This window comes from Epinephelus moara, chromosome 8 (genome assembly GCF_006386435.1).
Source record: "Epinephelus moara isolate mb chromosome 8, YSFRI_EMoa_1.0, whole genome shotgun sequence".
Classification (NCBI taxonomy): domain Eukaryota; kingdom Metazoa; phylum Chordata; class Actinopteri; order Perciformes; family Serranidae; genus Epinephelus; species Epinephelus moara.
The window spans coordinates 41,802,005-41,827,904 of record NC_065513.1 but is presented as its reverse complement, the minus strand read 5'-3'; the positions used below and the strand labels follow the sequence as shown (position 1 = coordinate 41,827,904).

Sequence of the window (25,900 nt, the reverse complement as noted above, 5' to 3'; positions counted from 1 at the left end):
CAGCGTTAGCAGCAGAGAAGCCGGACTTGCTCGAACGGTCCGCTGGAAAACCGAAGATCAAGGACGCAGCGACACGGCCCTGCCACGGCAGTCGCCCGTGGGCAAACAAATCACCCCCAATTTCCACCAGATGCGTGCTGGTTGCGTCTGCGCTCCAGCACAGCAGCGGAGCCGATAGGATTCGATTCTAGTCAATGTGTGTGTTTCCACCGGCTGCGGAAGTGCTACGTTCTGGCTCCGTCTCAGCTGCGGCATTCCGGAGCCCTCCACAACAGATACTTCTATTTTTACCAGACAGTTCAGCACAGAGCAGCAACCTCGAATCTGTAGGGGAGGGGGGGGGCGACACGACTCGCAGCAGTATTTTGAATTTGAGTGCAGTAACCATTTTGGCCACATTCTTACATACAGCGCCTTTAAGTGCTATATCGTCGGCAACTGGACTTGCTTGAGTTTCTTGAAGACGTTTCACCTCTCATTCATCAGTTCAGAAACACAAACCGAAGAGGCCTCTTGGATGAGAGGTGAAACATCTTCAACAAACTCAAGCAAGTCCAGTTGCCTATGATACAGCACTTAAGAAGTGGCTGTTACACTAACCAGCCAAAAACACAATGGTGATATATTGAGTGGCTAATGGATTTTGGAATAAACCGGCAGCTACAGTGGCAGGTGGAAAACAGGGTAATTTCCCTTCCTGTTTGTATATAATAAAACATGTTTAAAAAGAACTTTAAAGCCCCCAAAATTTGATTAACACAGCATGAAATAACTTCATCTAGCAGCTCATTTGAAATACAAATAAGCATCTAATATCTGCTTTAAAAACATGAAGGGTCATTTAGTACTGGGTGACTTTTGGCTTTGAGGTTGTAGATCCAGTAAACCACTCATTCCTGGAGGCCTTTCACTCTTTCACCGAATCAATAGCCTCGACTGTAACATTCAGTGTGGACTTTATATGTGCTATTGATTGTTAAGGTCAAAGCTCCCATAGCTGATCCATAAAGCTGATGCTGGTCATAGTATTTATGCCTTAAAATCACAAACGTTGAGCGGCTGGGAACACTGAGTGACCCAGAACATTGTGAACACGAGACACTAACAACAAAAAGCCACTGATGACTCGACTATTCATAGAAGTCTATTTACCCTTTATTGTAATGAACTATGTAACCAAACAAACTGCATCACGGCCATTATACCAGAGGGAAGGGTTTTTTCTTTACTGGCAGCTCTCCACATGTTCCTGAGTGGAACTGGGACACAAAGTTTTCACAATAAACATATAAATGTTTGTTTTATCCAGATGTATCAGATGGGCGGAGGCTGTAACATCAGGGACAATTAACCATTGACGACTGGGTCATTAACAACTGAAAAGTGCGTGTTGATGTCAAAACATAGAGTATTTTGTTACATGCAGAAAGCACTAAAACAAATGCTCATGCTAGTTAGATTAAATCAACAGTCACAGTGTTTTGTTTGACAGCAGAGAAGTCACTTTATAATCTGCAAAAGTCTTCCTTCATGAATCCCCAGCACTCTGCGTATCTGCTAAATGTCAGAAGTACAAATTCATGGCCTGAAAAGTAATGCAAAGTAATCTTTTTTAACTCCTAAATTAATATTCTCTTCTGTGTTTCTTGGGCATCTTGTGTGAGTTTTGGAGTAAAATCAGAAATGGAAATCCCACAGAAATGTCTGGCATGCAGAGTCAGCCTCCTCCACACTCGCTCCAACACTTATCAGATCTACGTTCACCTACACCATCCTGACCATGAATGACCATGAATGTACATGTGGGCCGGAGGAATGTGAGGCGCATAAAAGTGTCAGCAAAGAGTGATGATGGGAGAGCGGCAGAGGAAAGGAAATAAGTTTCCAGAAAGAGGGAAACGGGGAAAATGAAGTCACATGAGCCACAGTGGAGAACGAATGAATGGATTTACTGTTTTGTTTCTATCTAACATGATGTTTTCTCCTCTAACACACAAACATGTCAACTGTCCTTTCTGTAAAAGAAACTGCTTAAAGACATTATATGACTTGACTGTACTTTAATAAGAATGAATCAAGTAGGTTTTCACATACGTGGAATTTGCCTTGGTGTATTGATGCAAAAATACAAATAGAAAATAAGTTCTGCAAAGTCAAGTCCACCTTTAAAACAGACTTTAAACAATATATTTTCATATACTGTTTGTAAAAGATATCACCAATAAAAGCTGACCCCAGATTCACTCTTGTTTTGGAACAAGCTTTGTCTTCTTGGCGTTTTAGCCTTACTATATTTCCTTTATTTATGCTGCCATCTCTGCAACTTTTGTAGCTTTTGAAACCTGTTTGTACCTGGCATTAACATGCCTTTTAGCCTCACTATATTTGATTTTTTTTCCCGCTACTGTGTTCACAATTTTCATAGCTTTCAGAGCCTGTTTATACCTTGTAGTAACATGCGTTTCCGTGATCCGAACACAAGTCGACAGCCATAAACGATACCACCAGTAAAAGCCGACCAAAGGTTCACTCTTGTTTTGGAGCGAGCTTTGTCTGCTTGACGTTTTAGCCTCACTATATATATTTTTTCTCGCTGCTGTGTCTGCAATTTTCGTAGTTTCCAGAGCCTTTTCATAACTAGTATTAACATGCATTTCGGTGATCCAAACACAGGTGGACAGCCGTAAATGATCTCACTAGTGAAAGCCTACCACAGGTTCACTCTTGTTTTGGAATCAGCTTTGTGTGCTTGGCGTTTTAGCCTCACTGTATTTGCTTTCTTTTGCCGTTGTGTCCACAGTTTTTCATAGCTTCCTCTTGAAGCCTGTTCATACCTGTTTATGCGCTCTGGTGATCCAAACACAAGTGGACAACCCAGACACATCACCGTTCACACCTGTCTCTAATGTGGCTGATCACTTGTTCTCAGATTTCATTACTGCCTATGTCACATACACTAGAAGGTCAAAGGGCCCCGTGCACAGTTATTATGTCCACACTCGCACTAGCTGCTCTGTAGCATGCTTGCTAATCACCTTAGCAGTTGTGTCGTTACAGCTGGAGATATCACTGTCAGCGAAATTCAACATGTTTCCTTCCATGGGGCAAAACGATGGACGCAACTCTTAGTCCAACTCGTCGTAATATGGTTATTATAGTTAGCGTTAGCTCACTGTTAGCAAAACGACCACCACCTCCTGTATAAATGGCATAGTCCTTGTCAGGGACGCATTTGGATGCATTAGCATTTACACTGCAAAAGATATATGGTCAAATGCGTCCCAGACCACCTCGGCAAGTGGTTTAAGTGGTCAAGTCTTAATGCTGCCACACCTTGAGGGTAGGTTAGGAGTAATGATTAAGGTGAACTACTTTTGTATGAGTCTATACATGTTATGAGGAAAATCTTGCAGAGTAAACCATTAACCTTTAGAGGCATGTAATTTATCCCTTCACTGGCATTAAACAACAGATGGCTGACTCATCTGGCCTTATATATTTTAGAGATTTTAATAATTATAAATTCAGTACTGATGTATTTCTTAGTGCTGTTTTAGGGAGTTTTCTCTGAGATTTAAGAAACAAATAAGGCACAAAATATTTAAAAACCTGCAGTGGTTAAAACAATCTGAACTCTGACCACAGCAATTTCTGAACCACAGATAATGTTCATCTCTGAAGGGGAAGAGTTTTCAGTCTCTGGCCTGCAACTTAACCTGCATGATGCGTCTGTCACTGCTGTGCAACTATAACTGAATTGCTCGGCCATTAGAGATTAATAATCAGATTTCTTGCAGACACTGCCTGCATCAATTTGTCTGACAGACCTGACGTGATTTGAGCTTTCCTCAGACATACAGGGACACATCAATGATCCACTGCACGCAGCACTGGTACTGAGAACATGCTGCCATGTCCAATTTAAGACACTGTAGCTCACATCAGGGTTTCCTGAAACTGTTCTGTGGTTTGTGGCGTCTAGTCGTGTATTTACTTTACTACATGTAAGTAAAATGTATCTGCATGTTCTTTGAGACTAGCAAAACAGTATAACCTGTATGGCCAGTGGTATTAGAGCTGCAACTCACAGGTTGTTTTCAGTATTGATTAAATGTTTAGTCTATAAATTCGCAAAGAAAATACTGTTCATAACGTCTTAGTTTGCTTGTTTTGTCTTCTAAAAATGTTCGTATGGACAAAAGCCAAAATTCCTCTTGTGGGACAATAAAAACTTTACTGAAAACCTAAAAGATATTCAATTTACTGACATATATGACAAAGAAAAGCAGCCAATCCTCACGTGTGAGAAGCTCAAACTAGGCAAGGTTTGGAATTTTGTCTTGAAAAATGATTAATCATCAATTATCAAAAGACTTGCAAATTATTCTTCTCTCAGTCAACTAATTATCGACTAACAGTTGCAGCACAAATTGGTGTCAAAGTCAAGTTTCTTCTATAATTATTCATAATAGATGTCAGAGGACGAACAATTTTAAGGACAAGTTTTAAGGACATTTCTGAACACAAGCTATCCAGATACACTTTATTTGGAGGTGAAACCCAGAGGGAACAGAGCCAAAACCTCTCTAACAATTCCTCACTATGCAGGTAAACTTGTTTGTGCACAACTACGGAAAGTCTGGTGGGTCAAAGTTAAAGCAGCTGAACAGTAAATAACATGTGGAACAGAACCGTGAACCATGTGATGGATGTTTAAACGGTCACAGTCACCTTTGTTTTTCCTACGAATCAGTTGTGTTTTCATGTTTTCTAGAGGTCGCCTCCTGCCCACATCTCTAAGTTATTACCACTGATAGGAATGATGGGTAAATCTACAAAAATAACACCTGGATTGTAATAAACGGGAATGATCCTTTGCGGAAATTAAATGTTTAAGGGAGTGACATACATCTCACAGACTCCCAGCCTCACCCTCAGTCTTAATAACAAACTCAACTGTTGGCTGACCTGCTCATCATCTCAGAAACACAATCATCTGGAAATAAAAAAAAATGTTTATCCTGCATAGCAAACCTCCCATCTTCATATCTGATGCTGTGCGGAGTTTATAAACAGACACCTGGCACAGGAACAGACTAAAACAAACACAAACTCTCACTCTGAGCCAAAATCCCCTCAAGGGCAAACATCGCTCTGAGAGCGTGCTCGGAGGCGTCTGCCAAATTTACAGCTCTCATCAGCAGAAAACACACCTGCCTCGATAGCAGTGGTCCCATATGACCCTTAGAAAGCCCCTCGGAGCCCGGCTCTAAATGTAGATCAACAGGGAAACTCCCAGTGGAAAGAGAAAACCTGCCCCCCAAAACAGTCAACACCTAAACAAAGCTAACAATAGCGCGCGTCTATTACAACCCTGGAGCACAAGCCAGTGACTTCCCCTCGCTAACAATGACTGCTGACAGCAAGTGAGATCATTTGGATGTGGGGCAAGTGGCTGAGGAGGAGAGGGGTGGTGTAACCAAACGATCAGAGAGCTCTGTAGTGGTCTACATACAGAGGCAACGTGGCCTCGACAAACAGAAACCCTGTTTGTTCACTGAAATTTTCACCTTACCAAAGCCTTTGAAACTGCTAAATGTCATCCTCCTTTTTTTAAACTGGTTGATTGATTGAAACCTTTACAAATACAAAGGAAAACTCACTGACAGCAAACCCCACCCCCAGCAGGACAAAGCACCATGCTACATCACAAACTGTTCAGGAATGGCCTGAGGAACGTGACAAAGAACTCAAGGCCTCGCACTATCCTCCAAATTCCCCAGATCCTAATCTGATCGAACATCCGTGGTACGTGCCAGTATCTCAGAGGTCCTGTGTCCACTCCTCGACAGGTTAGAGCAAAGTCTGATCCACGGTGGGGCCTCTGACCTGTCGAGACATGGACACAGGATATCTGGGGTTGTCCTGTAGTGTCTGGCACCAGGGCACTGGCGTCAGATCCTTTGAGTCCTGCGGGTCGCACGAATACTCAAATGAGTTAGGATCTGGTTTGGCACTACCATCAGGGTGTGCTGTTGCCATGAGGGGGTGTACTAGAACAGCAACAGTGTTTGGGTGAGTTGTGTGTGTCAAGTGGCATCCACATGAATGCCAGGATCCAAGGTTTCCCAACGAGATGATTAATGTCATTCACTTCACCCGTGGATACATATTTACATCTAAAACCAAACAAGACTAAAAGTCTACAGCCATGTGACCATACATCATCCATCCATCCATTAGTTGTCAAGACATGTCACTCAAAACTGCAAATGTCAACCTCATGGTGGCACTAGAGGAAAAGTCAGAGGATCATGAAAGTCAGTCGGATTCATCCTCTGGGAATTATGAATGTCTGTATAGAATTTTATGGCAATCCATCAAATAGGTATTAAGTTATCTCAGTCTGGGCTGACTGTTGTTGCCATCCTTAGAGACACACTGCTAGCATGAATAAAATATGTAATAAATCAAATGTCGCTGTGATCTGGCTACAAATATCTTGCTTCCTCTTCTTCTTCTTTTTGAACAAACACGTATAAAACATAGACCCCCTTAGTGTTGCCTCTTTTCCTGCATATGGGCCGATCTAAAAAGGTTCTGGATTATTTCTATTTCCAAATAACTACAAACACAGCAGGTCTATTTTTGCCTTTTTTGTGTTTGTGCCTCTTCCAGCTCAAACTTGACGTGAACATGAACAGACTTTTTCTGTGAAATTAAGTTGACAGATCAGCCTCGAGCCAAAGAACAACTGATTAGATTTCGGAGACATTTCCTGCCATCAGATAATTAATTTTATTTAGCTGTAACTTCAGACGTATTCCAAATCTTCCGGGCTTGTTTACAGCATCAAGAGATCTATTTAAATTCAAAGCGAAGGGAAGGAGGAAGTTTGTTGTCTTTGAAGTGCCTTCTAGTTATTTGTACTTTTTGCTGATTTGTCTCGCCCACACAGTTTGTTCTATTTTTCTACTTTCTATCACTGGCACATACATAAAACTAAACCTTGATTTAACCCGTGGCTAAGTGTGCTCTGTGTGTGTGCTGGTGACGGAGCTGTTGTGACAGGTATTAGTAATACACGCCGCCAGCTCAACTGGCTTTGTCAGCCATTATCAATCACCAACATGCAGAGTTTCATCAGGAGAATAAACCTCTTATCTTTCAATGGAGTCTGGGGGGGATTCAGGCAGTGGACGTGTCCTAGTTTCTTTCATTTTCACCTTTTCTTGGCTGAACATTGTTGAGCTGTGAGTTGAGTTGTTGAGACGACCCTGTTCACACGCAACTGGTTTTTCTTGAATGACAATAATTTGCAAGTAAAAGTACCAAATATCGTAATAGCAGCTTCTCCAATATTTACTTGTTTTCAGCAATTAATTTCATCTGTTTGCCAGACAAAATCATAGACTGCATAAAAGAATGGACATAGCCACTGTGATGTCACCCATTGGCTTGTCAACTCCCATTTTGAGGCCTTGAGTTTGGTATTTTGTCTGTCACCATCTTGGATTTTTGGAGCCAGTAGGCACCCAGGAAGTGCGCCAGGATTTAAAGCCAATTTTTCTTGTGGGTTAACAGTGGAATTACAACTCTTGAGTCCATCACGTGATGCCATTAGAACCAAAGACATTTTCCTTTTTTTGACCAACATTGGAAAAGAGATGTCTGTAAATCAGTGGATACATTTTTTGAGCATCACACCCCCACTGCGAAATGACTTGTTTCACTATCAGGATTTGGTCAATTTGGTCTGATAATATCTGGAAAGTCTAGAAGAGCCTCACAATTAAGAAATGTTATACTCATTCAAGTTAGCGGAGCGCTAAACCAGAAGTAGCCGGCTCAGCCAGCGATAATGTCTAGTGCACTTGCTCTATGGGCCCAATGATGCTAAAGCAGCGCCAATCATCAAGGTAATTAATTCCATGTTGCACAAAAAGAGCTTTCTTGGCTTCATGCACCACTGAGCAACTTTTATAGGAATGAACGGGGTCCCACTTTCAGGTGCACCCAGGTCTCTTAATACATCCAGAGCCAGAGATGACCAATTTTGGACAAGTGGATGAAGTTAATTCTAAAGCTAGCGGCTAGCTTGGTTAGTATGTTGCAATTACTGCTATTATCAACTGTGATAATGCTAATACTAATTTTCACTAGCTAAAAAAGTTTTCACCATTAAAACAAAATGTACTTCCTGTAAAAACTGAACATCTGACTCTTTAGGGGGCGATCACACAGAGATGAAACGCTAGAAGCGCGACTCCAGTAAAACAACTGTTTTCCTATGATACGGCGCGTCTGACCAGCGTTCAAGCGTCTTTTTAGACCCTTCTTTTTAGACCCTTCTTTTTAGACGCGCGTAGATGCTGAAAAGTTAAAATATTTTCAACTTTTTGAGCATCAGACGCCAGTAGCTAGCGCGCATTGAATAAGCGCTTCCAGCGTGTCAAGGGTCTTTGAAGCGTCCACGTCTCTAGCGTCTCATTTCTGTGTGATCGCCCCCTAGAAGGTCTTTAGGTTACAACCAAACGCTGAACAAGACTCTTTTAGGCAACTAAAACGTTAACATTAACTCTCATGAACAGGAAACACACTGAAATAGCAACAGCTACGGCTAACCTTGTACTCTGTGAATCAGAGGTTATGCCATGGTTATGTTACCTGGCTAATGTTGTAGCAGTGGTAGCGACTTGTCAATGGATGGCACCCACCTGTCACTCAAAGTGGCCACACTCTTAATTATGCGTAACTTTAAGCCTAAATAATATGTAAATGGTTAAGTTCTGTAAAAATTCACCCCACGTGCAGTTGTCATGAATGTTGACATTAGCTAAAGAGATCAAAACTGTTTTGAACCAGGCTGTAAACATGTTTATTTCTGCTGTTAAGTTGGGCATTTTAACATGGATGTCTGTGGGGATTGACTCACTCTTGGAGCCAGCCTCAAGTGGCCATTAGAGGAACTGCAGTTTATGGCACTACTGCATTGGCTTCATTTTTCAGCCGTGGACGTTTCTGCTTGAACAAAGTAAGACGCTGACAAAACAATATGAATTCAAGGTCAATTCACTTGCTTCTTTAGGAACTTTTTATTGTCTCTGTGTTGATGTTCAGAATAATGAAAAGTCAATCTGCTGATGAGAATCGCTTGGTATGGTCGAAAGCTCCAGACACTTCGTAGAGAAACACTACAAACACTGAGCTGTTCCCAGAGACAGTGCGATAAAGACCTCCCTGCATACAGGAGCAAGATAATCCTGTTGAATCAAATCAAATCCCTCCAGAACCTTCTCTGTCCCTCCATCCACAGAGTTTTGTTTTCATTAAATATAAAGGCAAACACAGGCTTGATCTCTTGGTTGTGAGATCAGAAATTTTTATCTGTTTTTGTGTCCTCAACTCATGCTCCTTTTTACATTCTACAGTTTAATCATACATCCAATATGCACAGAGATACATGTACACAGTAGATGTCACACCTGTTTTCAAACTGTTGAAGTTATGATGTGAGACTTGTTTCAAACTGAGTCTACCGCAGCAAACACTTAAGTCTCCATACTTCACATACACCCATAAAAAAAATGTGTTTCTGTAAAGGTTAAACTAACAAGATACAAAAGGAGAAGCTATAATTCTCCCTGCTTTCCAAAACATGTTGAAACATTCCTTTAATAATGTCTGATTTATGGACTCTGAAATATTCAGGTTGCATATCTCAGAATCCGCTTCTGTCCCATATTTTAATTCAGTCCAGATGGGAAGTCTAAAAAAGGCAGCTCAGTGCAGATTGTTGCTGCTCAGGCTGATCAGAAACCCTCCGTCACATGATGGAGGAAAACTTGATTTGCACCTTCTCTATAAATACACTTAAGTCAGTGTTTTTATTTAAAGTTGCCTCGTGTAAGAGCAGTCCAGGTAATTAAACCAGACCAGACAGACAGCGAGTGCAGAATCAGACAGCATTAAGTATTTCTCCAGGCGTCGCAGGCCTTCACATTCCAGCCGCTGTCTGTTTCTGTCGTTGTGTCTGCCGCTGAGATCCAGTACTCAGCTCAGCTCTCTTCAAAATGAACCGAGGAAACAAAAGCTTCTCTGTCTGTATCGACGCGGACGGTCCGGCTACTGTTTCAAACCTCCGCGTGGCTTCAATCGATGCTTAAATCATAAAATACACACAGTTCAGTGTCCCAGTGTGACATCTTCTGTCTCAGATCTGACGTTTTATGATCAAAAAGCTCACTGAAGTCACTTTTTCTCACTGTGGATGTGAGTCACAGGGATAAAAATAGCTGCAACCTACATAACAACAAGCTATCTTTCTATTATGATACATTATTTTGGATAGTGAATACTCTCACTTATGCTAATACTTTTAGACTTTATTAAGTCAAACATTGAATGCAGGCCTTCAACTTATAAATGAGTATTTCTACACTGTTGTATTAGTACTTTTACTTAATGCTAGGTGTCCCTCAATCAGAGCAATCACAAAACATCGAGCAATGTTGTCACTGCAGTTTCTCTGAATCCGAGATTTCTTCAGTGTTCATTGTTCAGGAGGTTTTTGAAGGGAGCCGAATTATCCGCAGAGGTGTCTCCCTCTCCAAAACAAACAGATTGAGTGATTTAAACCAGTAAATACACTGAATAAAGCAGTTTCAAGTTATAAATCAGTGTTTTTACAAAGCTGTTCAGCTGGTTGCAGAGGGACCGCTAACCAAGCACCTGCTAACATGTGCTCACCTTTGTTCTCTGATAACTTAAGATCCTGACGTAGAGAAGGTTTTCACCAGTACCCCAATTATCTGCAGAGGTCTCCTCCTCTACAAAACAAACTAACCAGGCGATTTAAATAGGTAAAAACACTGCATAAAGCAGTTTCACGTAAGAAATCTGTGTTCCACTGACGCTGTTTCTTTCATCATGGACGTGATGCTGGCCAAGTTGTTGCTAATGTGTGCTCACTTTTTCACTGATAACTTAGGATCCAGATGCTCAGGAGGTTTTTTACACAAGCTGAATTATCCACAGAGGTCTCTTCCTCTCCCATACAAACCGACCAGGTGATTTGAACTGCTAAAAACACAGAATAAAGTGGTTTTATGTTACAAATCAGTGTTTTTACAATGCTGTTCGGCTGGTTGCAGAAGGGCTGCTAACCAAGCACCTGCTAACATGTGCTCACCTTTTTCTCTGATAACATAAGATCCCGACTTTGTGGAGGTTTTTTACAGGAGCAAAATCATCCGCAGAGGCCTCCTCCTCTCCAAAATAAATGGCCCCCGTGATTAAAAACACTAAATCAAGACGTTTCAGATTAAAAATCTGTATTTTATTTATGCTGTTCAGCACAGCAGACGTTTGCTCAGCTTGTTTCTCTGATAACTTTAGATCCAAATGTCTAATGACTTAAACTCTCCATCCCGTCAAAACAAATAGAAATGACCAAGATCTAAAAAATGTATCTCAAAAATGTGACTTAAAACTGGATAAAAAGTCAATTTATGATAGCTTCTGGCAAACTACCACAACCCTGATGCTACTGATAGGCGACAGCATCCAAATGACACGGACTGTGTCTTTGATTAAAGACTTCTCTGGGTTTGTGCATTGTTGGAAACGTTTGTGATAATCTAAGTACACAACTCAACAATGGTGTAGTCGTTTTTCGACATTTTAACGTGGAAGTTACATACGATATCTTGAAGTAAATGAGCACTTCTTCCATCACTGACAACAAGTAAACTTTAAACCAGTGTTGTATACTTTCCTGTTTTTGTAATGAGATATTCTGTTTGTTTTTTAATGTCATGCATGTGATATTATTTCTTCCATGTGGAATAACTACAGTTGTACTGTGTTATTATGTCATCCGTCGGCTTGTAAACTCGGCTGAGTCACCGTTCGCTCTGAGGACCATATACAGTAGGAAGAAAGCTGTTTTTAGATCAGTTACAGTAGCTCCATGTCTCTGATTTCACTGTCAGTTCATCAATGCAGTGAGCATTGATTCCTTCCTAAAATAGATGTGAAGACTTCCATATAAGTGACGGTTGTTCAGACCCAACAGTCCTACAGTGTGCTGGGTGTCCAGGAGCTGCAGGGCCTTGTTCTGTGACATCCTCTGCCACCAAACGGACCTCTAACTAAATGAGCTGACAGTCTGAAGGACTCGCTGTTTAAGGCTTCTTCAGGCAGCCTCCATAAGCAGCAGTCTATTCTTTGTTTAGCAGTGTCTCATGTTGGTTTGGCCCCTAATCCTGCTGGTTTGCTACTGGACGCCCGCCTTTGGGAAAGCTTTCAGAACTCCACTCTTAATAACTACTATTTTTAGCTTCAATGCACTGTTGTATACTGTTCAGCTTTTTACATGTGTGTCAGTGCTGTTTACTCAGCTCCAGTGAAAATACGATTACACCGCAACAATACGGTTACATAAATTCAAGCAAAACATAAGAGAGAAGGCTTAAACACGCAATATTCAAACAGCTGAGATACACACTGTTTGTTCCTTTCCATTACATCAAACTGCAGACAAATAGATAAATGAAACCTTAGAATTTAATACAGAAGAAGCACACAATGGACGATCGTGGGTAGGGCTGTGGATTTCATGTCATTACTTTTTCTACAACAAAAATCTTTTGCTGAGAAAACTTTATCTGGTAAATCAAAATGTTGTTAATTTAAGACTATTTTATTTAGTTTGTACAGTTGCTTGTGTTTAGGCAAAATGTAGCAGCTGATAACATGAAAGACTGGGTTTTAAAATCCTCACACTAAAGAATTTAAAACTTAAGGTCGTTTCATAGTCGACGCACGCAACATGAGCAAGCGACGCACTTCATTTCATAGTCAACACATTGAACGCAAGCGACGCGGGCGACACTTGAAATGCAATACATCGCTCGCGCAATAGGGGGTAGCAGAGTCACCAGTACATTCCGGCTAGCTAGTACTGCTGTAGCTAGCTAGTACTGCTATTTTATTAGAGTGCAGGGCACTAGAACTGTCATATAAATGGGGGTGTGCCCGTACAAGTNTGCTTCTTCTGTGAATAATCCTCCTCGCCCGCTATATTTCATACCTGCTTCTTCTGTGAATAACAAAAAGTGGTTAATTTCAAGTACGTCGATTGCATTATCACCCCCGCTGGCGACGCATGGTATTACATGCAGCGCTGTGGTGCGTATCAAAAAAAAAAAAAAAAAAAGGACAACACATTTTGAGACGCAAGCACGCATCACGGTGGCCAATGCGTCTTGATGCGTCCCAATGCTTTCATGTCTGCGTGCCTTTGCGTCGACTATGAAACGGCCCGTATTGTTCTGGTATTGTGCTCGAGATCAAACAACTAAATCCAAATAAGTTTTAAGCAATTTTCTAAAGAAAAAGAGCCAAGTTTTTCTTAGTTCCAACGTCCCAATTTGAATAACTGCTGCTTTTCTTTGTCCTGTGTGACAGTTAACTTTTGGGGTCATTTTGGGGTTATGGACTGTTTTTTACGACAAAACAAGCAATATGAAGACATCAACCTGGACTTAACATATTGCAAAAGTTATTTTGATACAGCAAAGTGATAAATAAGCAAATAAGTCAAAGTAAAAACAAAATTGTGCCGCAAAAGCCTATACGCAACCGCAGCAAATGAGACAAGTGACGAGAGGACAGCACAGTGACAGGGGCACTGAAGCATTACCAGAGTGTCAATGCTGATGGAGACAATAAAGAGCAAAAAAGTAGTATCGACAGTATCGATACTGCTGAAAATGAAAACCTTTCAAATACTCCGAATCAATATGTATCGATAAATCGCTATTTTTGACAACACTAATACTAAAACCAGTGGCCTTAAGGTGATACTGATACCACAGAGTACCTTTTGTAACATTTGCAATAAATCAAAGAAGGCTTGCTGTGACCAACTGTGAGCAATACCATTCAAACAGTCATTTTTTCCCAGATCTGGATACAACAAGGACTGAATGCTGGTATTGTTTGACTGGAGAGGTTTATGTGGCACTGGGTTATTTCGGTTGATACCTTAAAGGTGTTGAATACCAATACTGAGCCCTAGCAGCCAAATGCAGAATCAAAACGTGAATTATCCCAGGCACTAATCACGGGAGGTGTCTGGTGGCCTTGCTAAGTTTAGTCTGGCCATAACTTAACAAATATTGAATTAATCAATAAGCACAAGGAGCAGCCCATCAACAGAAACTTAAACTTCAGATTGTTTGTAACCAAGAAAATTCAAAAACTATCACCCAGCTTGAAGTTAACCATTATTTGTTATCAGCTGTAACTGGATCTGTTCACACGTCCATTTCAAAGTCATTTGATCCCTCAGCTATATGATACAGTATGCACAGACTCTACTGCTCTGATGCTGGTTACATGGAGCCAGAGGGGTCGACAAATAACCCAATCCAACCCACCGCCCTCCTCCACATCCGCCCCAGTGACCCTTCACACTGTAAAAGAACCATGACATTGAATAACGTCCACCTCTACCTCTGGACTGACGGGAAGAAAGGCAGCGATTGTGGAGGAAACCCCTCAGCCTCTGCAGGAGGAGGATTAGGCATTAGGTAATTGTGTTCGTGGAGAGGATTAGATTAGAGCAGAGCGAAGAGGCAGGGCAGGTTAGCTGCAGCTACCTCTCTGAGCTCAGGACATGCACGGGGAGACATACAACAGGGTTCTGATATCAGCCCAGGTCCAGGAAAACAAACAGACCAGAGAATATCAAAAAGCAAACATGGTATCAGATCGTCTTCGTAAGCTATCAGTTATGATTGTTGTCCTCGTCTGCTCCCAGGCCTTACATAAGGCCGATAAATATGATTACTCATCCTCCGTCCTGATCTGATCGAATGGACGGGGAGTAAAGAGCACGGTGCTGGTGAATGTTCCGCTTAATCCATAATAAAAGACACTTTCACAGATAACAACATGACTGCGTCTTTGGGTCATGTGTTAAAGACGAGAGTGACGCAGAAGGAAATAAAGAAGTGGAGTTATGGATATGAAATGAGCTCAGAGCGTACAGAAGAAGTGGCTTTAGGGCTGGTCCACCACTTTGATCCAGACTAAAATACATCAACAACTATTGGATGGACTGCTGTGAAATTCGGTTCAGGCATTCGTGTTCCTCTGAGGATGAATCCTAATGATTTTGGTCAACATATAACCTTTTCTCTAGCAATAATTACTGGATGGACTGTAGGGATGTCACAAGGACTGATACTTCGGTACCTTCAGGTACTTGATTTTCTCCAGTACCGTAGGTATCGTAGGTAGTAGGGATACAGGTCTTGCGGACCTGACGGGGCAGCATATACGGCTACAAGTGTTCTAGTCTACCGTCAAATGCCAAAGGAGGAAGAAAAACGCCTACCAGCACAAACTTCAGCAACAGCTCGGCCTTAAAACATCAAAAAGACGTGTTTTTCTTGAGGCCAGTGAATTTTTAAATTCTTTATGCTGGGAGTGCCGAACTACGAACACCAGCAGCGTGACTAGTCTCTATATACAGACTCTACATTCAGTGAATGTAGAGTCTGTAGGCAAACCCCGGAGATCTTGCCTCCGGAAGAAGAGTGGAAGAGCCCTGGTTTCCGGTTGTAGGCTGTTTGTAGTCCGTGTGATATTGACCAATCACGTTACTTATATATAAAAGGAATGTCGGAAAAGGAAATTCGCCCCCTCCGCCCAAATCAAACCGGAATGCCAAAAAATCGGGGGTCTGGCCCCAGGGGCTGTATCGCCGTCTGCCAGAAGTCAGACGCCGAATACAGCCGATGGGTTCCGAGAATGCAGCGTGACAAGGTGATGAGCGTCTAAAACCCAGAAATGAGTTAGCATGTTAGCACTCCTGGTTCCCTCGCCTCAAAGTCAACAGGTTTTTGTTTAGATGCCTGAAATAAAGTCTGTAGTTACCACAACCTAAACAGACTTTCACGTTCTTTTCTACGACATAAAATACGCCAGTAAACACCCCACTCGTGAATTCCGAAGCTTTGTGCGTCTTCAATAAAGCGGTTCCTAACAAGTGGCTAAATGAGACAACAGAACGTCATCAAGCCAAACACGCTTTACAGCTTCGTTGTGGTGGCCATGTTGAAGTCATGCAACCTGGGGTGTAGTTTGTTTACAGCCTAACATTAGCGTTTTACTTCTGGTGAATGCATATATGCTTAAAAAATCATAAATATGGTGTTATTTTTATGAACAAAATGTGTAAATATCATAAAAGTTTGTTTGCAGCAGAGCTTCTTCTCTGCAATAATCCAAAATCCTAGGGAAAAATGCCACAGGCCTTTTGATGAGGGAACCAGGGTGAAGCTAACTTCTGCGTCAGCCTACAGAGAAACGTCATCCCTGGAGGTCTCTAGTCTGCGCTGAGTGCTGCATGTTTGGTTTTTCTCTGGTTGCAGAGAGATAAAAATGTCCAACATTGGGTAAAACACTGAGATCGTCAATGTCACTTTTTACCCAGCTGTCCAGTCACAGTGGAGGAGGGGCGGGACAAATACCACAAGACCAACTTCCACATGTTATATGCGCAAGTGCTGAACAACAACAATGGAGGACAAATATTTTCAAGTACTGTAGGCTATATAGTCATGTTTCTGATCTGATCATCAGGGATTTTATTAATAATAAAAATTTAAATAAGCATTTTTAATAAAGGAGTGTGAGGTGAAGCACATGGGATGTGTTGTTTTATATTTGTTTTTTTCTGTGAAATCAAACTGTGTAAAGAAATCCCTGGAAACTGCACTGGTATTGGTATCAACCACTAAGTTTCTGTTACTGTGACACGCCTGATGGATTATTATGAAATTTGGTCCTCTGATACTTTGATTTATGACTCAATACCTGCAGAACTAACGACAATCCCATCAGCCTCAGCTGCACTTTGTATTTAATGCTAATAAGCAAACGTTAACAGGCTAACCGTAGAGCACCGTAAACATATTACCTGCTTAACTTCAGCATGTCATCTGTGTGAGGATGTCAACATACTCATGTCAGACATGAATCGAAAATTGCTCGGCAGGAAAATTAATCAGCACCTACATCTGATATTTAAATGTTTAAGTCACATTTCGAGTTACATCATCAAACATTCCCAGCTTCTGCAATTTGATGATTTCTGTTTCATTTGATTGTAAATTGAATCTCTTTGAGTTTTGGGCTGCTGGTCGGACACAACAAGCACTGTGATGATTTCATCTAGGATACTGTAATTGCCTTTTTTTCCCAACAATCAAAACATAGTAAGCAGATTACACAATAATGAAAATGATCATTAGCTGCAGCACTAGCATTTGGCTCAGCACACGAGCACTCTCAGTATTAATTATCTCTAATAGACCCTTATCTCACTGCAGTATAACTCACACAGACACACTGTATAAAGTACGAGCAGTATCTACATATTCAGCTTCTATATCGACTAAAAGTACAACTCTAGATTTCAGAACAAAGCAGGAAATAGCAGCTTGATATGACAAAAACATTCTCAATATCACTATTATCAATATTTCCATTACATTTACTAAGTCCTGATTCACTGACACCTGCAGTGGAAGGTTTCACTGAGCCTCTGTTCACTACTGAGCTGAATAATTGTGCATGCAGGGGGAGCACTGATGTGATAACCACCGAAAAAAGCAAGTCATCCTGTAACAGTGCTCTCGTGCCAACATCTAAGGAGTGTCACAACGGCCAGACAATGTCTCAAACTAAAATGTCTGGTACTACTTTGTGTTTATGTCCATTATATTACCTCACATCTATCCCTTCATTTCCTACAGCTCAGCATCTGACATTGATAAGCTGGTTACACAGCAGCTACATCATTGTAATGAGGCTTTACAGGGGGTACAAATATAGGATTAGTCATGTTAGATTACATCATCTGATGTGTGAGACAAGAATAAATTCATCTTGTACTTATCTACTGTATATGTGGACACCTACAGGTGTTTAAATATGAAATAGAGTGGGTTCAAAGTGGGGTAAACAGTTAAGAAAAGGTGCAGAGCTGCAGCAGTGAAGTCTGGGTATCTTTAGTTTTTAAATACTTCTGAGAATAAATGTAACTGGACTTAAATTAACTTTAACTTAATTTCTTAGTTTCATTATTTAAATATTAGCTCAGGATCAGTCTTGCATCCCCACACTGGACCCTCACAACCAGCCTGGACCCGCTTCAACATCCTCCAAATCACACCACAACAAACCGCATCAGCTAACGGACCTCAGCCGCCTCTCATCCCCGCTTGCCCTTCACCCTCCTCCCGCCCCGGGCTCCTGCCACTCTCCTTCCTCACCTCCAGCAGCGGCAGGTCCGGGTCCAGGTGTGTGAGGCTGTGCAGGACCACCGGGCTGCGGTCCTCCGTCACCTCCAGCCTCACCCCGTCCCAAATGTTCCGCACCCTCCACGACGAGTCAAACATCTCGACCAGCTGTCCCGGATTGACGCTGCGCGCCTCGGTTTGCATCCCCGGGACAAAGACCATGGAGCCCGCGGAGCCGAGAGTCCAGTCACAGCGGCGGAGGAGTCATCTTTACTTTTTATTTCTGTTCCTAAACCAGAGACTCGCTGCCGATGTCTGAGGATCAGCCTCTGTGTTGGATCATCGCTGCTCACAGAGAGTCATGACTCACACTGGGGCTTTTCTAAACCACGCCCACAGCCGTGTGCTGCCTTCAGGGCCGTAGGAAATATCAGAGAACACTGTTTCTATTCATTCTGAGAACTCATGGCAATGCAAAAAAAACTACAGCTACAAAGATCAGTCAAATAATCAATATTAAATCAACAGAAAATCAATTAACATCTATTTTGATCAGTGAATAATCGTTTTAGGCATTTTTATTACGTAAAAAGCCCGTCATGCTTCTTAAATCTGAAAGTTAAGATGCTTTTCTTCGTCATACATGATAATAACCTAAATATTTTTGGATTTTTTTTGACTGTAGGTCAGATAAAAGATTATTTCTGAAGAAGTCCCATTGGGCTTTTTGAAATATCACTGGGCATGTTTCACGATTTTCTAACAACTTATTGACAAAACAATTCATCAATCAATTGAGACAATGGACAATTTTGTGCTCAACCTTGATCCCTGCAGTCAACAACCAACAATCAGCTGGTGTTAATACTGTTTTATAAGACGTTATGTTACAAAAATATGAATAAAACCATTGTATTGATTGCAATATATTATATAAGCTACATACACTTCATTAGGTCTGCACATATATATTTGCACAAATGTTTGCATGATGCAACAATCATGTATTTACAAGATATATGTTTATTATTGATTTGGTGTACTTCACATTTGCAGTGGTGTTTTCTCCTTCAGCACGTGAGAGCTGTTCTAATACTGTTTTAACATGTGAATTCCACTCTAGATATCAATTAGAAGAAAAAGATATCATAGTCATCCTCAAAGTATTACGTTTATTTCCTATAAATCAATTTGTTAAATTTATTTGAAGTGATTATGTTCTATTTACTCAATTTCACTCTTAGTATAAACATACATTACTATATTTGTATTATTAAAGTGTTGGATCTACACTTGGAAGTTTCTTTAAAGTGTCTGTATGAATAAACATCATGTGTTATTTCATGAAGCCAGTGAAACAACTTTTTTTGTCAGAAAGATCTTTTTTCCTGTTTTCTGACGGGGCTATGCTGCTATATTTCCAAAATCTATACTGTGAAGTACATATCTACGAGATGTCCCTGAAGGCATCGTGACGTCATGCCTCTGGGAAATGATGGCCGTGTTGTTTCTGCTCTCACTATGGCAGCAGGCTGCTGTGGGAAAAGAAAACACACTGATGTACAGTTCACTGTCCCTCCTGTCTGCTGTGAAAACCAACAGCAGGTCTGCAAACATTTCAAAGCATAATTTACTCAAGTAAAATCAGACCGAGGGACAACTGACAAATTTTAATTTTTTTCGATATTACTTGTATATTTTACCATATTTTTTTCCCCACATATTTGTAAAAGAGCTTTAGGTATCACTTACATGTCTTGCAGGCTTGGGTTTTACATGCAACACATGATAAATTACAAAATAAAGCTAAAAATACTCATATGTAAAGTAGTTAAAATAAATTCCGACTTTATTTCCCTCAGTGTAGCCCTAAAATGTTCTATTATTATCATTATTATTATCATTATTATGCATGATGTGTACCTTTATTTTTCTAAATTTATTTCACTTTCTTAAGTAAACATTTTAATAACTAACTTTTACTTGTAACTGAGAACGGTGACATTGTGGAATTATTACTTTTATTGAAGTGAAGGATCTGAGCAGGGCGACAACTAATGATTATCGATAAATAAAATCATTTTGTCCATTAACTGATTAATTTGGTACATTTGGTCTATAAAATATGTCAGAAAATTGTTCTTCCCAGAGTCCAAGGTGACGTCTTCAAATGTCTAGTTTTGGAAATGAATAAATAAATAAAATTACATTTACAATAATATAAAACAAAGAAAGAAGAAGCAACAAATCCTCATGTTTGGGAAGCTAGAATACAGTACAATTTTTTTCTTGTCATCTTTGCTTAATCTGAGTCCTTCCTCCAGCACCATAAGCAAGTCCAAGTCCATGACAAACCAGCAAAAATGACAACAAATGCAGTAAAACTCTCAACAAACACCATCTAAACACAAACACCTGCAGCTCTGCATATAAAGCTGCAGCAGAAAACAACCACTACATGATAAGGTCAGTCTGAATAAGTCAAGGATGGATCCTGCTGTCCAACACTGCAGGAGTCACGGTCGATTTGACATCTAACACTGCCTCCTATTGGTTGAGGTCAGTAACAAATGTCTTACACCACACTAACCCATCTATCATCTCAATAAGATGCACGCCAGGCTTTTAAGATGATTACTAACTCTAATTAATTCAGCCTGTTTAAATGAGAAGCTGATACATCAACAAAACAAATGAACACAACAGAGCAGCAGCCTGATAATTAACAGTGAAGTTTGATCAATGTTTTCTTTTTGGCATGTTTTTGTTAGAGAACGAAATATAATCCACGCTGGCTTTTCACACCGACAGGAAGAACAGGTGCGAAAGCGATTGAGCAATTTTTAAGGAAAACATCTGCTGCACCAGCTGAGGCCGAACGCAACCACAAACATGTCTGACCTCCCCGGCCTCTCTCATCGCCGAGCTGCTGCGCTTCATAACTCACAAATCTGCAGCTGCTGGAGGGGAAACGGCTCTGTGTGTGTGTGTGTGTGTGTGTGTGTGTGTGTGTGTGTGTGAGAAGGACCGATACCAGTGTTTGAAGATCAATACTGATACCAATACTCCTGCACTTACGTTCACCAACAGCTGATGATTTGTGCAAATATGAAATGATTTTACGTCTGATTATTTTCATGCCGAAAAAAATCCAAATGTGCAAATATGCAATGTTTCTGGGAGGGTTTTCTGCCTTTATACCACCGTGGGACACAAAAACTGTCCAGTAAAACAGAAAGTAATTAAATTTTATGAAGGTTCAGAGCAATTAAATGTATATTCAAACTGTATGTGGAAAATAAAATGTGGAAAAATTACTTGGTTTTGTCACAGAAGAAATCAGTTTAGTCTCCATCCAAGTGTGGTGAATCAGGCAGAAACCCATAAAAGTAAATGTATTTTAGTGCCTCATTATGGTCCAAATCAATGGCCATTTATTCCTATTTAAATTCTTATATAGTTAATATTTAATTTTCTGGCAAGGCTGCAAAACCAGAGTATGAAACAGACATTTTTCATATTTAAAGGATAAGGCTGTTATTTTACATGTTTCTTTCGACATCAAAAAAACAGCGTAGTCTGCAACCAATCAGAAAAAAGTGTTGGCAATGTACATTTCTACAAACCACAGATATATTACATTTGAACGTTATTATGCAGCAGATACATGTGGTTAGGTTTAGGCACAAAAACACTTCGTTAAGGTTCAGGAAAAGTTTTGGCATAAAATACCCAGTTCTAGTGGCAAAGTGGAAAAATTGTCAATGTCTCTGGTCATGGTACTATAACTGGTAGAAAAACAGCGACGGGTTGCTAACAACCACCACAAGTTTGGTGCCTGAAAAGCCACTGGAAACACAGTGATGGCTTGTTAACAGTCTAAATCAAGGGCCATTTATTCCCATTAAAAATTTATTGTAAAATTATTGTTAAATTTTCTGGCAAGGCTGCACAAACAGAGCATAAAAACTGACTTTTTCTTCTCATATTTAAAGGATAAGGCATCAACAAATCAAATGAAAAGCGTCGTCCGCAACCCAGTCATCAGAAAAAAATGTTGGCATCGTTACATTTGAACATTATTATGTAGCAGATACAAGTGGTTAGGTTTAGGCACAAAAACCAATTGGTTAAGGTTGGGAAAAGATCAAGTTTTGGCTTAAAATACCTGGTTTTGGTGGCACAACCATGGTGGAAAAGTTAGCAGTAGTGGGGTTTTCATCCAAATGTATCGAAATTTTTGAGCGAATTTTGTGAAAATGCGCAAAAGAAAATGCGAATTTATGCCCGTTTCCATTCGGTACTGTTTTGCGATTATTGGGATTCAACAGGAAGAGCAGTAGGTGGCGCTTCTTGTGAAAAATGAACAAAATAAAAACACCCCCGTAGAAGAAGAGTGCGCCATGAGCTGACGTCATAAGAGAGCGTCTTATACCCACTGTAAACACCAACACACTCAACTGACACTCAACAACTGACCATGGACAGATTCCTGATAAACCTGTCGGCTCTTGGGAGAACTCTGGTTAGCATTTTGTCAGCGTTCACAGCGTAGCTAACCATCTTGAAGAAGAGACGACAAAGGAGAAGTTTAATGTTAAGAGTACTGTCGGAAATAGCTGGAAGGAGACCACCGCGTCGTTCTCCGTGTGTATGGGAACGTAGGCGTGTGAAGGACTTTTGGGAAGTAGTTGTCCAGCAGCATTTCACTCACCAACTCTGGCTGAAACATTTCCGTATGTCAAGGGTCACATTTGAGGATCTGTGCCGGCACGTCATCGTTTATTCGCAAAACCTGTTTCCATAGCAAAAAGTCGCATTTTCCTTTTATCGATACGCTGACAAATCCACCCCGAAAAAAACTTTGTTTGCGAATTTTCAGTCTTTTTTCGAATTTTTGGCAATTTCTGAAAATAAGAATAAAAATAGGTGGATGGAAACCCCACTTGTGACGTCTTGGTAAAAGACGTCTGCTTTTCGTGGCGCAATAACTGCGAGAAATGGGTTGCTACTAAACACCAAGGTTTGCTGCCACAAAATCTGCTGGAAACACAGTGATGACTTGCTAAAAGACAACTGGTTTCATTGTTCCTTGGTCATAAACATTGATCTGCAGCTTTGCAGGCATCTGGTAGGTCACGCCATCCACCATCCTCTCCACATCCCCATCGCGAAGTCAGCTCATACACATCACTTTAGAAACATTGATACAATGCATATCAAACATACAAATCTAACAAATTTGTGGTTTGCAGAAAAGTACGCCAACATTTTCTCCTGGTGATCAGGTTGTAGTCCGTCTCTCAGTACTTTGTGACTTCCTGTCCGTGGCTCTCAGCTCCAAACCCACTGGTTCCTACTGAAGATGTAAACATTAAACACACCTCACAAACATAGGGTGCGTTCTGAATCACATACTTTCTCTTTTTACTTTTTGTAGGAGCTGCAGCTGCCCTTAACAAGTGCCTACTGTTGCATGGTGTATGCACACAATCGGGACATACTACATTACATTACAAACTGATCTTTGACCCTCTTGCTTTTATATCTGTTACCTTGTGGATAAAACAAACAGAGTTCACCAGAGACAGAGGTCAACCCGCAGAGATCTGCTGCTGTTACTTTGCAATGTGTGTAGTTTAACTCTAATGTTACACCTGCACAGAGTAGATTCTAACATATTATATTTGCGACAGTGAAATTACATCTGCAGTTCTCTGTCACTGTTAGTTTTATAGTTCTGTCCTGATGTTGTTTGTGACAGTTATGATTATTTTGTTCACTTAAACAATCAATATTACTATGTGACTGGTCATCAGTTACTTGAATACGCTCTCGTCCGTCATTGTGACCTCTAACAGCTGTCAATCAGTCGATGTGAACAATCCTCCACTGCGCAGAAGCAAAATCATGCTGGCATACAAACGACCGGATGTAGCAGAACATCCTGGTGTTTTTGGCATACTGCATTTGATATACTATGAATTGGGACATACTAAATCTTTGGTAGTATGGGTATTGGAACACACAGATAGTTTCATTATTTAAAAACATCTCAGTAATTTCCTAAAACAGCTGCTCAATGTGTTTTTTTATCGAACAGACAGGAGGAGTAGTGCATCTGTTGGGGACTATTTTCAGCGGTGGATTAATCCACGTTTGGTGCTCTAGTGAGTATTTCCCAAAGCTGCATGTATTTGGGACTAATAAAAATGTAGTCAGCCTTTCTCCTTTAACATTTAGCAAGCTGCACCAACCTAACAGCAGCTTTTCAACATGAAAATACAATTTACTGCCAAAGATTAAACCAATAGTTTCCAATGTTTCTGGCTTTTGACGCTAAAAAACAGAATTTCGTTTGGCTTACTCGTTACATTTCAGATGTCTGTGAGGTTTCATCAAAGAGTTTTCCCCTCTAAACTTCTCACATGGTTTCATTTAAGTAACAGTTTGAGGTCCAAAGTGGAAAAATTACCCAATATTTCACCAAAATAAGCAAATAAAAAGAGCAAAGTCCACAACCTCCCAAATGTATCCTCTACTTTTAAACAGATTTAGCTGATAATACTTCTATACCTCCATATAAGTAGGATTTCGAATGCAGGACCTTTGCTTGTAACTGAGTATTTTCATACTGATGTAAAGGTATTTTTACTGACTTAAAGGACCTGAATACTTTTTTGAGTTTTTGAGCAGCCTAGTTTGAATCCTCTGATCTAAATGCTGTTTCAGAGGATTTTTAAACCTCACGAGAATAAAATAAAACACTGACTCTTTTGCATTTCAAATCACAAAATCTAAAGTCACTGAATCTATCAGCCTTTAGCAGACACCTCAGTATAAAAACATCCACACTGGTATCGGGATATAATCGGGAAAAACCCCATATGGACTGAATCCCAGAAATCTCTGAGAGCTCAGAGGGACGGCCAACTTTTAGTCTGCTGTGATTTAACTAAAGCTCTGCTTCCATCTGCTGGAAATCAATACCAGAGGATGTTGTTGTGCTGCTGCTGAGGCTCTGGCTGATGCTCCGACATGCTTTACTGTTCCCTGAGGAGGGTGACGCTAACAGCCCCCCCTTTACCTTCTCACAAACCACGAGCTTTAACTCCGCTGCACACACAAATAGATACGAAGCAGCGTATATAAAGACGTGGACCGCACCCAGGAAGAGTGGGACGAATGTATATGTACACGTGACGAGGCCAGGTTGAGCCTGGCAAACGTTTTCCATCATGACAAGGCCAAAACTAAAATCAGAGCAGCGTCATCGGTAAGATATTTCGGTCGAGAAAGTCCTAACAAGTTCTACTTCTGCAAAACTGCTGTCAGGATGCAATTTAGTGAGGCACTCCACCCCCAGTGGAGGCTCACTGGGCAGCAGTGGAGGCCTGTGGTTTCACTGGGCTGCAGCCAGGCGCACAATGTTCCCCAGTGCTTCACAAACAATAAATCTGTAACAAATAAAAGCCAATGAGAGCGTCAGGCATTGGACAGAGTACAGAGTTACATAACGGAGGAAAAAATAACAAGCTAATAAATTGAGAATAAACTGATTAGAGTACATAGATGCACGCACA

At 40.7% G+C, this 25,900-nt stretch overlaps 1 protein-coding gene across 5 annotated transcripts in view; it reads right to left on the bottom strand.

The window, feature by feature from the left end:
• Positions 1–25,900, bottom strand: part of ralgds (ral guanine nucleotide dissociation stimulator) — a 98,307-nt gene that overhangs the window by 35,096 nt on the left and 37,311 nt on the right. The window contains exon 1 of one of the 5 annotated variants that reach the window (XM_050050211.1): positions 18,351–18,693. The exons of the other annotated variants lie outside the window; for them this stretch is intronic. Coding sequence (XP_049906168.1) covers positions 18,351–18,539 — 189 coding nt within the window. The 5' untranslated portion in view covers positions 18,540–18,693. Of the gene's footprint in view, positions 1–18,350; positions 18,694–25,900 lie in introns of those variants that run through there. 5 annotated transcript variants of the gene reach the window in all.